Below are 15,310 nucleotides of genomic sequence, written 5' to 3' on the forward strand. Positions count from 1 at the left end.
CTTGCTGTTATTTGCTACAGGATCCACAATACCGTTAAGGTTATTAGTTTGTTGAATAAGATGAGCTATATCGGAGCTCTCAAATAATGTGAGAGTAAATTTAAATAATGGGTGTAGGGGTTAGCAAGGTTAGTAAGGGAAAATGAGTTATGTTGATGTGTAATTTGGCATTGCAGTGTGTGGGTATGTACGTTAATGTGTGTGTGTCGCTCCTAAATTTCCCACGGGATTAATAAAGTATCCATCTATCTATCTATCCATCTATCTATCTATCTATCCATCTATCTAGAATGAGCTGAGACCTGACCTTGGAGCAAACTGCTGTATAGCTGCAGCAATGCAAATCACTAATGATGTGGTCAGTCATGAGTATTTTTATTTTCTCAGTTTGCTGTGTAGCAGTATAATGCATTTGTACGGTTAAGGTGTGTAATCTGTGTCTAAATATTATATGTAAATATATATATTTGTGTAGGTATACAGTGTATACTGAAAATAACATGGAGATTTCTATAACATAGTTGTCTTCTCCAAAAGACATTTCCTTGTGAAAAGGCTGTCTGTTAGGATGGGGAGGAGTGTTAACAGCCCCCCTCTGCATATGCAAGGTTCAAGGCCAATAGCCCTCCCAATGATACCTTTTGAAACTACAATGACAGGGTCGTAAATGATAGATGGCCATTTATTTGTTTATATCTATGGAGTGATTAAAGGCTTACATCCTTATAGCATACCCAAGACCTTAGTGGATCACCTGAAGAGACGAATTCGGCACACACCGCAGAAGAGGGAAGAGCAGTGGCTGATTATCAGATCATTAACAGGCACTCAAACCGGCCATTCTGAAGAGGTCTGGGGTGAGAAAGATTCTGCGACACTTCATCGCTGTGGTATTTTGACCAAAGCACGTCACAGACATTTCATTAAGACCTCAGGGAACTGTGACAACTTGTGGAAAAAAAAGGGATACAATACGTCTCCTTTAAGGTTGAAGAGAAATGTTTTGAAAGAGCACGGATTAGGCAGAACTCATCAGATGCTTCGCATTACAAATGAAAGCCGTTGAGGGGTTATCTGTGCTGGCGCAGTGTCTTTAGAGTGACAACATCTGCAGTGGTGCACTCAAAACCTTCTGCGGTACCTCCTGCCACTGCCGTACGAGATTATCTCGCAAGTCAACGTGACAGTCCATGAAACTCTAGTCGCCCACGCAAATGATTTAAATTTTAATAACATTATAAAAAAAAGGAAGGAAAAAAAAAAAGTTATGATGCTTTCCATGTAAATGTGTTCATGAGGGGGCCAACTGTGAAATTCTTCTACTGTAATCTCCTGTCAAACATCTACCTGCCTACACATTACAAGAAGGATTACACACTGACTAACTCCGTGGAGTTGCTGCATCCAGACCTACATCTGCATCTGAAAACTGTTGCATTTTGATGGGCATTTAGTGAAGGTGGGCTCCAACTATTACTACATGCAGATCAGAGAGCTTCTATATGGAGATCGGGTGATGCACATCCTGAAGGGGATCAATGTTTTGTGGAGTGTGACTCAATTTATTCACGTACAAGGGTCTTGTTGACTGAGGTGATACTGGAAGTGGCCGAGAAGCTACAGCTCGGAGGAGGTGTACAAGAAACTATGTTAGAAGGTTAGTACCAAAAGGAAGTTTGCCCACTGAAGAGTTTGAAAGGGTGTTCAAAATGTATCATTTCAAAGGAAGTGTCTTTGCAGATAATCATCCCAAAGTGTTCACCTTATAAGGTCTTAGGTAGTGGAACCCAAACTATGGCCCGCCCCTATATTTTGGGTGCCCCTGAAGCAATTTATGTGATGTATTGTATCTGGCCTGCGCAGGAGCTGAAAATAGTTCAGATTAACTCTCTTAACTTGTCCCATGCATTCTCTATGGTAGTTCTTAACAGTACGACTAATATATTATGGCCACTGGTAGTAGTTTTGGCGCTGTTCCGAGTTTGCCATTGAAAACATAGCGAACATGTTGGAGGTGATGCACCTGACACACAGTACAGGTGTCTATGTCTACTCTTCCAGCGGGCTGCAAACATGCAAAAGACATCAGATGGTGGATTACACGAGATCTGTTCAGTACAATCCGTGTCTCTGAACATGATTTATTGCTTCAATATTGTAAGCTCTTGGGTTGGATTGCTAACAATCATTCATTCATTCATTAATTTGAGGGGAACGTTAATGGGATTCCATTTCCACTCGACAGTCAAACAGATATTTTTTCCTGAAGTGAGTTAACCAATATTAAGTTAACACCCTCTGAGTAGTTCATTACATGTGATATTGTTCTTAATACATCAGATTTATGAGACAATTAACAAAGCTAGTTGGCTAGCTACTTCATTCAATAGCCTTTGTAATTTGCTAATTTTTACCTGGCCAAATGTTAAGTGTATGGGACTATTTTGTAAACTTACATACATTATAGCAACGGTAAGCTTATAATCAACTATTATTCTTTACTCCTGAATATTTACCTAAACCAGAAATCCAATGATTATAATGGCTTGATTGCTTAATAATAATAATAATAATAATAATAATAAAAAAAAATCAATGAAAACAGTTTTGTACATTTTCTTTGTTAAAATGTTGTACAGGATATATGTATAATACGTGCCTTCCAGATTTAGTAAATTTGCCATTCTCCTAATTGAAATGGGAAATGTGTACTGTTCAATATGCATAAGAATGTTCCACGCCATCAAACCTTATGCATCACACTAATACACATACCGTATTTTCCGGACTATAAGCCGCTACTTTTTTCCCACGCTTTGAACCTCGCGGCTTAAACAACGATGCGGCTAATTTATGGATTATGATACCTGTGACTGTATACGGTGGCTTTGTGTTTACGGTGGCTTTGTGGAGCTAGGATGCTAGCATGGATGCAGCCGCATGGATGCTTAGCTCCACGCGATTTCTCAGTATCTCTCAATAACTTAACTAATGTCAAAATAACCACAGTCTACCAGCGTAGACAGAACACAACTCAAAACACTTTAGAAAATAAAATAAAAGTTTACAACAATACAAATTCAGTCTTCAAGTTCTTTAGCTCACTGGTTTCAAACTAGCGTCTGTCTTCAATCTAACGTTCTAGCTTCTGATTGACTCTTGCGACTGTGCGCTCTTAAAGCAACAGTGCACTTATCTAACTGGCAAAACTAACTATTGTATTAGTTTTGATATTCATTTTAGCCTGTGTAAAGTTAATTTGTTTCAATGTTGCGGTAGGCACCTGCGGCTTATAGACATGTGCGGCTTATTTATGTTAAAAATAATTATTTTTTAAAAATTCAGTGCGTGAGGCTTATATTCAGGTGCGCTCAATAGTCCGGAAATTACGGTACACATAATTCACCACTAATTATGATAATGGTTGAAATGCTTAATTAGTTTTACCAATTTTTTTTTAATGCGAGTTACCTCCCTATTATGCTTTATATACAACTTTGACAAAGTGCCATGGCAATGTAAGATAAACCCAGCTAACAATGGTATATAAACAGACTGAAATATATCACTACATGTAATGTGTTAATCTTCAGCAAAGGTAGACCTGTTGTTGTCCACAGTACCATTTACTGTGAACTCAAAGAGCTGGGCAGAAGTATCTGGGCCTCTTCAGAAAAGGTGGGGACTCCTGGTCAGCAGACACATCAGCCCTTGGCAGATCAAACTGTCCACCTCTAATCTAAGTGTGTGTGTGTGTGTGTGTGTGTGTCTCTATACATGTATGTATGTATATATTAGGGCTGTCAGCGTTGACGCGTTAATCTATGCGATTAATGCGGCCGCGATTAACGCGATAAAATATTTTAACGCAGTTAACGCAACTTTAAAAAAAAAAAAAAAAAATTATATGTATAATTTTTTTTTTACTCTTTAGTTTAGTTAGGGCTGTGTAGGCTACGGTTAACTGGCCTTGCTCACTTATTGATGTGTCAGGTGAAAACTTATGAGTGAAACAATAATAGACAAGAAACGGAAAATACTTAGAAGGTATCTTAACTTATCTTAACAGCAAGTTACTATTAGATTCATTACACCAAGAATCAGAGCAACAACAGATTACAACACAGCTGGCTAATAAGTGCTAACATCTTCCACCAACTGAGTTATGAATGAATGGTGTGCTAACGGTCACATATTAGAACGTAACGTATCTAAATGAATAATAATTACATTTTACGTTACAACGAACTAACACAGTTCATAGAATTTAAACACAACATAATTATCACAGTGTGAGACAGCTTAGTCATTGTTTTTGAGCGTGCGAGGGAAAGCATAATTTAATAGAGGCTTACTAGACATGTGCGTTACTAACAGTCACAGTTGTCAAAGTAAAAGTCCGTCAACAGAAAGAAATACAATACTGTGTGCGTGCAAGGATGGATTACCGAACGGGCTGAACGGGCCCAGGCCCAAGGGTCCCTGAGCTCAGGGGGGCCCTAAACCAGAGCCTCTGCGTGAAGTCGCTGTTATTAACTTTGCTTGCCTGTCAATTGTTTTTAGACTTTGTATTTGTTAATATCAGAAGTGGCTTAAATGTATCTCTTATTTGTGGTTGGAAGCGGTGTATTTTGTTACACGTCCTAACCAATGGTTTCATAATCCGTCCATGTGTGCGTGTCCATAGCAACAATACACTACAACATGAAACATTAAATCACTCCAAGCAATAAACATTTGCTGACCTAAATAAGATGCTATTTGTTATCACTTGAGGTTATTTCAATAATTGACAATTTTAAGCTTGGCCTATCATTTTATGGGAGCGATGAGGGAAAAAGCCCCCCTTGTTCAAAGTGGGGAATGACAGAAAAAGTTTGAGAACCACTGCGGTAGTTGAAGATGGAGAGAGCTGAGGGATTGTTGGGCGGAAAGTCTCTGTTTAAGAGCCAAAATGACGGAACAATCGACAAAACTGAAGTTGTATGTAGCAAATACGAAGTGATTACTCGTTAATTTATAAGATTTAGTCTTAAGAAGAAAAAAATACTTTTAATCGCGATTAATTAATTTCAAAATGTGCGATTAATTAGTTAAATTTTTTAAATCGATTGACAGCCCTAGTATATATAAACACACACATTTGCACACACAACACAGGGCGGGAGACAGTGTAACAGATTGTGTTTTGGAATGGTGTTGAATGGGAGAACTCACCTGCTGGACAGGTTGAGGAGCTCGTGCTTGTCGGCCGCCGTGGACTTGTCCTGCAGCTCCCAGAGCAGCACGTTGATCAGGTGGGAGTTCTTGATGACGATGGGCACCTCCTCGAACATGTGCTCATAGCCCACCATAGCCTTCTTCAGTCTGAGGACGACCGGAGAGGGAGGAAGAGGAAGGAGGAAATGTACAGGATATTAGAGGTGCTCTTCTTCAGATATCTGCTTGTTATTTTCCCAAAAACTTTTACAGTACGTTTAAAAAAAAATCAAAAGGGCAACGCTAAGGACTGATCTCCCACTTGCTGTGCTCGCTCTGGCATTCAATAATTTACTCAATAACTGTGAGCACTATGACAGCTTTTGAATTATTATTATTTTTTCCACAAGGTCTCGCAAACTTGAAAGGACCCCCATCCGGGTAACACTCAATAACGGAGCTGCTGTTATCGAGCAGGACGTCGTGCTGGGCAGCCGCCATCATCATAACGTGTAGGAAACAGAATTAGGAAGACTCCGCAATGGCCTTATGGAAACCCAGCAGGGCTTTGAACCGAGCTTAGGGAGGCCCAATCAGTTACATTGATAAACTTGCCGTGTCTACTGCATTTAGGTCAACAGATGTGTGTCTCTGCAACAAGCCAACGGCACATTTGCATTGGAGGTGATTTAAGCGCGATGGCGTTTGTTTCACATATTTTGGCCTGTGATGAAAAATAGCCTTTTTTGGAGGGGAAACCGTTGTGATTATGCATGACGCGTAAACAAACATCAAACATTCATGAGCGTCACACATTCACACTCATTCCTCCCGCTAAATACCTACAATAAACCGTCCCCGAGAGATCAAACAAATTCCATTTGGCATCTTTCCTTTTCCAGCAATGGTGATATTTAGTTTATTTTTGCGTGTGTGAGTGAGTGTGAGTTTGTGTGTGTGTGTGTGTGTGTGTGTGTATTCCGAGGATGCTGTGCAGTAGCTCACTCCGTGCTGTGCAGTAACTCACGCTCGTTACTCTCGGACCTGATGGCAATTTCAAAGTAATTACCATCTGCTTTAGTCACGTAAAGTCGAAGATTTTGTGCGCCCGTTTACTTGACCAGCGCCACTGGCTGATCCCTCAATGCTGCCATCATCATTACTCTGAAAGGCTAAGGAGACGCTCCTGCGTGTTGGCAGAGGCGTGTGTGTGTGTGTGTGTGTGTGTGTGTGTGTGTGTGTGTGTGTGTGTGTGTGTTTGCATAAAGGCACTGGAGCAATGCCTGCAGCTGCCTGAACATTTGGATCCTAATGTCCCTATTGGTCTGTGCAAACAACAAAATGTGTTTCACTTTGTTTTGTTTGTATCCTCGACCTCAGTTCCTCAGAAAGCTGTACCAGCTCCAAGGTCTAGAGACTGATTTCCAAGACAGAATTAGTATTAAAAGAAATGGAGCAGTTATTTAAACTCTGATCACTTTGATACACAGTGCATATGCACTAAATGTGTGAATGAGTGTGTGCATGTGTGTGTGCGCGTGTGTGTATTACTTACGCTTCTGGAGTGAAGTCCTTTTCCTTGCAGATCTCCATGAGTTTAGGCGTGAGCCTGTAGGCTTTCAGTGACAGTGAGCCCTGGGATGTTTTGATGGGATCTGTTAAAAAAAACAAATGTCAACTGAATAAACCAATCTACAGTTTCATCAAGTACTGAAACAAGGAAGCATCACGGCATCAGAAGCATTCGCATCATTCAAAAAATATCCCCCACATTCCTAAAATATAAACTAGACGAACCACATAGTAGTACGTAATATGATGACCACAGAAAGTGTGAAATATGATATTTTCCGTTCCAAGAAAAGTGTGATATCTTGAATGATTATGTTTCAAAATATATATTTGAATATAATACTAAATATATGATACATATAGACGTACAAGTATCAACATTTATAACAGGACAGGGGTATACATTATCATAATAATACGTTTAAATATAGCCGCAAGCAGTGATTATCGGGGTCCAAGCGGAATGTGCAAACTGCCAAATGCAGTGAAAGGTTGAATGGTTTGATCGTAAAGATTGAAATACAAAATGAATTTTTAAGATATACTAAACCATGTGAGAGGAACCGACGAAAATATGTTGTAGCGACATCATATGGCTAATTTATGTGAAATTGGGTAAATAGCTTCTATATGCCATTATAAATTAGCCTATACATTTTCATTAGGATTGGCCATTCATACAGGAATGTAATGACAGCTAAATTTTGATTGGCTCTTGGCGGCCATTTTGTTGAGCGGGCCAAATGGAGTTGTCGTTGAGATATTGAAATGTGTGTTGCAGCGCCCCCTATGGAATAAATTTCACCAAATTTGACGTGCGTCCAAAGAATGTGGTAGTGATGCAGGGTTTATTACACAAATTATGTGAAGTTTGAACCTTTACATCACAAAATACTGGCTAGTGAAATGCTAGATTTTTGCTTTGAATATTATTCACTAGATAGCGCCTCTGCACAAATGAATTATAATGAGCTACGGTAATGCGCTTCCTAGAGGCCAGCTTGCCATACAAATGTGATTTTTTCTTTTTGGGCAAAATTGCCCAAAAAAGTGCTTTGACCTTACCCCAATTCAGGGGGAGCTAGCACAAAGGGAAATACACACCTAGGGACACAAATCTTCTATTCTGTATCAGCCATGGGGGGCTACAACCATACCAAGCTTCATGTGGATTTGTGAAGTCTATGTACATGATATCACTAATCACCAAAACTTTGACAAACAGTATATGACTGTCTGCCTGCCTGCAGCCAAAGTCATCATGATGATCATATTGTGGATATATTAACATGGATAGTCCATCTAAGAAATCAAAATTAAGTCGTTTGAGTGTATCATTTATAGGCATGTCGCTCTTAATTTGCTGGCATTGGAAAAAGTCAAGCCATCACACAATGAGCTTCTCCAGTTCTCCCTCCTGGGAACCAAAGTTTACAGGCTTTGTCAGGGTTAATTATTGACTGCAGGCCAAGAACAAAAGACGTGTTTGACGGAGGTTTCGCTGATGAAGTTTTACTGCATTAATGCGCTTGTCAAAAATGTTGGTAATGGACTCAATAAGTGCGTCCAAAACAGTTAACAGTCCCGTCAATCACCTGCCTGTCTTCTAGACTCTCACAAGTAACCCCAGTAGCGCGGTCTGATTCTCCATTTTGCAATATGGCATCAAATATGAAGAAAACAGAACAGAACAGAACAGAGTCAAAAAGAAAAACCAGCAACCGAGTGTTTGAATTCTAACACCCTGCCACAGAATGAGACATTTGATGAGATTTATATTCTCCCTCCATTGTCCCTACTTCTTGGTTATAAGGGCAATTACATCCATTTCTTCTTGGAGACTCATGTCCCTGCCTTTGATATATCATAATACATAATTGATGCTAGTTTAAAAGGGAGCTCCATTATAGACCCTTCCCAGACAGCTTGACCGGGGGTGGGGGTGGAGGTGGAAGTGGAGTGGGATGGGGTGGAGTGGGGGATTCAGGTGTCGGAAAGAGTGAGTCACTTTGCACACCTTCCTCTCTGCTCATAATCACAGTCATCAGAATGCATGAACTGGAAAAGGCACCGAATCCCTGAGGACACCCTCACACTTCCTCACACAAGTCCTTCTGGGAATTCTAATATGACTTGCATCGCACGTCAGCCCAGACGAGGACGACTCGCTCAGGTGAATCAGAAAGTGAAAAAAAACGTTTAACTTTTAAACTTTGATAGGATTTCAAATATATTATCTAGCATCTGGGATTGAGGCATATGGTTGGATGTTCTACTGACATTTTATCATATATTTCACTGACCAGTGCCACCAAGGTCAAATGCCTGCATAGCTGTCAAGTCAAATCACTTCTTGTGTGTCACAATTATTATAGATTAACAAGAATTTTGAATAGAATCAGAAATCATACCTTTCTGATTAAACTGACCAAACGACTGACTTTTGATACCTACCCTTGTAAGTTGAAAAGCATACACACATCTTGTCTAAAAAAAAATCCTACTTTGCAGACTTTGTCAAAAATGATCAAGCCCGTTACAGGCAAGAGAAGTTACAAAAGTAGACTCCACTTTTCCGCTTGGTAAAAAGTGTTTCTCGAAGTCTAGCTTTTCAGTCAAATCCTCTGATGGAACCTCAAGCTACCCGTTCACGCCATCTTGTGAGGGCCAATCTGTGACTATGTCTCTTCCTTAATTTATCTATTGGGCCTCAAGAGGTAGTGGACATTAGGTTTGCATGGCAGTCAAAATGAAAGGTGATTGTTATGTGCTACATCTTAATATCTTGTCCTACAGGTATGCTTCTCTGTCAGCCTTGCTACATGCGTTAGCATGAGGCAGTACAAAGCCAACAACCTGTTCTGATAACTGTTTATTTGTCCTGGAGTGTAACTTAAGACCAATTTATGCTTCTGTGCAGAATCTACACCAGAAGTTTTTTTAGGAGGGACTAATAAATTAATCAATACAACCCATATTCTACAGTCTATTAATAGGGTAACCCCTAGTCCTTACATTCCTTCTTTAGCTTAGATTGATGGAGACGTCATGGCAACCATATGGGCTACACAAAGCTGAGGCATGTAGTACGTCGATATAAAATTACTTTCATGTTTTCATATTGGCAGCAAAGAGGAAATGGTGTGCAACAACTCTCCATATTGCACTTTGAGCTGCATTGTTTTGTATGAAAGGTGCTATAAAAATAAAGTTTATTATTATTATATTGGCAGGTCTGAGCAACGTAGCTCTTGCAACATACAAGGTTCCTCACACAAAAAAGTTTTTCTTTTTTTTTACTCAAGTAAAATATAAATGACCTACTCCTCATTTTTTGAATGGACTTTTTGGATTACTTGTATGATGAAGGACACCGGTCTGTCTAAGCGGACTCACCGTAGATGAGCACAACAGACTCCTCAATGGCATGCTGGTAGCTGAACTGAGAGTCCAACAGGGCTCGGCTGACGAAGGAGCCATAGTAGGTGGACTGGTACCAGCCCACGTGCAGATGGTCGATGTTCACGTGGCGGAGACTGCGCATCATCTCCATCTGATACTGGACTGTGAATTAGAAAAGAGAGGGAGAGAATGAGAACATGTTCAGAAAACGTACAGAAGCTTACACATGAATACCAGTGAAGAGAGGTTTTAATGACTTTTTTTTTTTTTAATAAAGGACAGTAAAACAAACACACACACAGCGAGTTGATATTTGGAGTTCTAATCAATGGTAAAGCTAAGAGGTGTTTCAGAGAGTAGAAGTGCATCGTATGAAAGTGCACAGGGGTTAAAGATTGGAGGGCACTACAGTACTGCTTGGTTACTATGCAACGTTCATTTATTTTCCTTGAAAATCCTCAATGAAGAAACAAACCAAACCCATGCTGGCTGAAACTAGGAGGACACGTTGACAGCAGAACAAAGCCACACTAAGATACCCAACTGTTGCTCTGAATATGGCTCTTGGTCTTGTTGGAAAATGTGATGGATAAAACTGTGCTGTTTTGCCAGGACTTGTTTAAACAGGTTTCTCTGCTTACATTTATAGAGATGTGGAAACACACACACACACACACACAGGAAAGACATGCACACAAAAAGACACAAACCTGTAATCCAAGGACATCAAGTCCAAGAATGCTAAAGAATTGTGTGTCATATACATTTACAAACTTTAAAACTACCTTCATATCAAAATCATTACAATATTTTTACCATTTGAAACCGAACAACCAACCAACAATCTAAAAAAAAAAATGACAACTCCTTTTCAGCAAAAGATAACCAGAATTACTACACAAAATATAATTTATGGTAAATATGGTTTTAGCAGGGAATCTCAAGGTAGAGAAGCAGGGTCAGACTGTCTATTCAGCTTAAGCCTTCAGCTCAACATGTTAAAACAGCACTTCAGATGCACTCGAGTTTTCAGCCAAAAAGTGGATGTAATGAATGGCCTGCAGGGCCACTTCAAAAGCTTTATGCAATGGGCACTACAGTATAATGAAGGATATGAACAATTACGCACCAAAGAAAACCAAATGCAAATTTGTCAAAAGTACATTTCAATTGGCAGCTATGTTGATTCAGTTCCAATATCAGCGGAATTCGTAAAACCTTCACCTTGTTAGTGTCTAATAACGCCTTACGTGGTTAATAGCAGAAAAGAAGCAGTCAGCTAATTCAGATGCATCAGCATGAGGTCATTCATGCCATTCTGGCTTGGCAAATATACTGTGCGATGTTGACGGCTCATGACACAAAATGGAAGCTGGCTCAAGGTGAAGTTGGAAGGAAACAGTATTCTAAGTATTACCAATCAATACAGCAATAAATCTACGATGTACAGTGCGGCATATATATCCAATATAATATCCAAATTCAGTTTCCTAAGACGAGATATGTGTTTAAGACATGTGTTTGCGCGTGTTGCGGGCAGGTAGAGTTATGGGCAAGTGAGAAACGGAGGGGGGGAGTAAGCGTGCTGAGACTGGTGTCACGATTGGGCTGGCGGGGTGTCGGTGGGTGGGTGATTGGGTGCTGGGCGGAAAGAGAGGCGGACATTTATCAATGTCCTCTCAGCCCTGGGCACACAGGGAGATCTTAGACAGGCTTTCAGCATCTAATAAGGGGATATCCTGAATACTAGTTCCATTTACCAGCCTGTCCGTCAGGGAGAGTCCTGAAGGTGCCAGACCCTTGGCAACCACAATGCAAAAATCACAGGGACCATTCTTAAGGCCTGCAATAACCTTGCACAGCCAATCCCCTTTATCTGTTAACACGCCAGCCAGAGTGCAGAGATTTGGTGCGAGGGAAATAATAATGCTTCGCCCGTACACACACAAACAAACAGCGCCACAAACATACGCCTGAGATCTTTCGGTAAATATCACTGGGAATCGTGACAGTGCCTTGTTTGTTTTCGGGTGAAGAGAGAGGAAATGGCTCTCGTCTGGGAGGGAGCCAATCCCCAGACGGCGGGCCACCTTGTTTGCTCGATGGCGACAGCACCTGATCACTGCGGTGGATATGCCAGCCAGGAAGCGAATGAGAGACTGCACAGACCGGCCACTTCACTCCTACCACACGCTCATCTGGGGACACACTGCTCAGTAGTACCAGAAGGTTTTTACTTTATTTTTCAGAGAACTTGAGAAGATTTCCAAGGGAGCGAGAGTGGGAGTGAGCGAGCAAGCGAACAAGCATGACTGTTAAGAGACGACAGGGCTAGAATAAGCTAGTGAGAACATCCGAGAGAGCAAGAAAGAACAAACAAACAAAAGAAAGAAAAAGAAAGAAAGAAAAGGAAGGAAACGAACAGCGGTTGGGGCAATCAAGGCTGTCTCCTAAGCAGAGGTCTAATAACACCAACTGAGAGGGTGGGCGCAATAGGATGTTGTGGCGAGGTCGTATGGCTCATCTAATGACCGCGTGGCCCTCAACTCCTGCTGTCGCGGCGGCACGTCAGCACGACAGGCGTCTGTAATCAACTTTCCAGCTGGGTACATGAGTGGGAGGCCAGGCTTCAACACAGAGAACCCACATTTCCCACCTAGATCCCCGATATAGTCGAACAGAAAGCACCGTGGTTGAGCAGATTCTTTAGACATCATTCATCAACCAAATTCTCCTTCTGCTTGTTTCTATATTTCTACACCACTTTTTCCTCTTTTCTACAGGATCCTCTCCCTTTCTCCTCCTTTCTACAGCCTCAACCAGTCTCCTCTCTCCTCTCTCTTTTCTACAGCCGCTACCAGTCTCCTCTCTCCTTTCTACAGCCTCAACCAGTCTCCTCTCTCCTCTCTCTTTTCTACAGCCGCTACCAGTCTCCTCTCTCTTCTACTTGGTCCTTCAGAATGACTTTTCTCTCAATCACTGGAATGTCAAGATGATTGGTTGTCCTGTTGTTGTTTGTGTTTCTGTGTGTTTGAGTGTGTGTGTGTGTGTGTGTGGGGGGTGGTTGGCTGTGAGGCCTGTGCATGACTGTGAGGACCACAAAGGACATTAGGAAGCTGGATGCATATTAGACCAGACGTTTTTTTACCAACAAAAGTCGAGGTGAACAACATGGGAGGGCATAAAGAGGAAGAACAATGATTTCCCCGGCCAGACAACCAATTAAAAATGAGTGTTATACTTGTGAGCATATCCCCACTACCTGGGAGGTTTGGATCATCAAGCCGTCTTCAAGAGGAGGCATCTGTTGTGCTACGAGGCCATGGATTTAACACCCTCTATGTCAAGTACAAAACTAACCTGTTATGGGGGGGGCATCAGATTCATGGATGTGGTTATCTTGGTGGACGTCCATCATTATCAGGGGGAGGTGGTACTTTATATAATTGACGAGATTAATTTGAATCTTGATGGATCAAAATTTCCATCACCCAAACAGAAGTTCCCAGCAATCCAATTATCTAAGCACTCACGCGGCCTGTCAGGGGCTTAATATCCACAGGAAATCTAAGCGGACGCTTCAGCAGGCAGCCGTGTTCACTGACCACAGCTCCAAAAAAGAAAGCAAGAAAAAAAATAGCGTCAGTGACAGCTATGAAAGCAAAGGAAATCATTTTCGCCGCGTCTTGAATTTGAACCAGCTAATTATTAATGCCACTCGTTCTCCTTTGTGCAGAGGGGCTGAAAGTGTTGGCTTTGCCCGTGTTGCGCTGGCTAGAGAATTACACCCAGGTTGTATAATTCAAAGCCTTCTTGATGTGCGACGGAGGAGGAGGAGGGGGCAGGGGGGCCTGTTAACGTCCCCTTTCCAAGCATGTCTTACGTAATGCCAGCTTGGGAAGGAACAGTAATTTCATGAAACATTGGGCTCGTGCCGTTTCACCTCCAGTGTTGCAACACCAAGAGGCGGGGAGATGTGAGGGTTACCTGGACGAGTGATTGCACTTGGATTCGTCACTATGGCAGAAAAGTTATTTAACTCTTTCAACTCTGTCAACGCAATGTGTGATTGACCTCAACAAACCCCCATCCTGGACCCTGATTCAATCAACCTTGTAACCATGTCTGCAAGACAAGGGGGTACGCACCAGCGCACAATCGTCTATCAGAGAGAGCCATTTCCTTTAATAAATAAAAGATGACATCATACAGTCTAGACCGAGGTTTTGCTTCTAGGGAATGGGCATTGCCATTGCACACTCAATCAGAAAGGGTAATTTAAGGGACTGCCGATTGATCACATGTTGTTCACATAAGAATGCTGGCGCACAGAAAACCGCAGTTATGAAAGGCAAGCATGATTTTTCAAAAGCATGCCACAGAAAAGCAATATGTATCTTTCCTGCTTCCATACAAATTAAGACTAGTGATTATCTGAAACAAGCGGACTCAAAATGTGGCATACGGGAACGATGGCGTACGCTCAACAGGCACATCATATCAACATTCCTAAACTGCCCCAATTCACTAGTTCCCGTTGCTGCAAATGACCACAGTAGTTGTGTTTGTACCAAAAACGACCCCTCAAATTGCTCAATATCCTCTACAAAAGCCATCTTTGTTTCCAACACTTCACATGAATAGGACATCTTAACTGTGCCATCTCGATCGACTGCCTGACAGGGGTGGATCGAAGCAGCCTTTGATCTGATAGTTCATTTCGTGGGCTCATGTTAGCAAACACCGTTGCTCACAGGCTCCAATTCAAGGCTCATGTCAGCAGCTATTGCCGCGAGAGTGCAACCTACGCAGTGTCAATACAAAGAAATGATTAGGTGTAGTGACTCGACTGACTGAACGAATACTCTATCACATGTGAAGTATCGCAGCCCTCTCGAGAGAAATAAACGAGACATGGAGAGGAAGTGTGAGTTCACAAACATGCCTGCATCTACCACTGAGGATGTTGAGGTGTCGGATAATGTCATTAAATGAGAATAAAGCTGATGACGACCAAGATCGGTGCATTAATGCAGCGGTACGGAAGGTGGATTTTAAATCGTGAGGATTTAGTTAGACATGCACGCAACCTACAATATGGGTTGGATTCCTAGGTACAATCTGATAATGTGCTCTT

General features: G+C 41.5%; 1 protein-coding gene across 1 annotated transcript in view; it reads right to left on the reverse strand.

Moving 5' to 3' along the window:
- LOC105891936 (eukaryotic translation initiation factor 3 subunit H) overlaps positions 1-15,310 on the reverse strand; it is a 33,318-nt gene that overhangs the window by 5,353 nt on the left and 12,655 nt on the right. The window contains exons 3-5 of the mRNA XM_031577106.2: positions 10,168-10,335; positions 6,755-6,854; positions 5,218-5,367 (exon numbers count right to left, since the gene is read on the reverse strand). Coding sequence (XP_031432966.1) covers positions 5,218-5,367; positions 6,755-6,854; positions 10,168-10,335 — 418 coding nt within the window. The remainder of the gene's footprint in view (positions 1-5,217; positions 5,368-6,754; positions 6,855-10,167; positions 10,336-15,310) is intronic.

The sequence above is a fragment of the Clupea harengus genome, chromosome 11 (assembly GCF_900700415.2).
Source record: "Clupea harengus chromosome 11, Ch_v2.0.2, whole genome shotgun sequence".
Lineage (NCBI taxonomy): Eukaryota > Metazoa > Chordata > Actinopteri > Clupeiformes > Clupeidae > Clupea > Clupea harengus.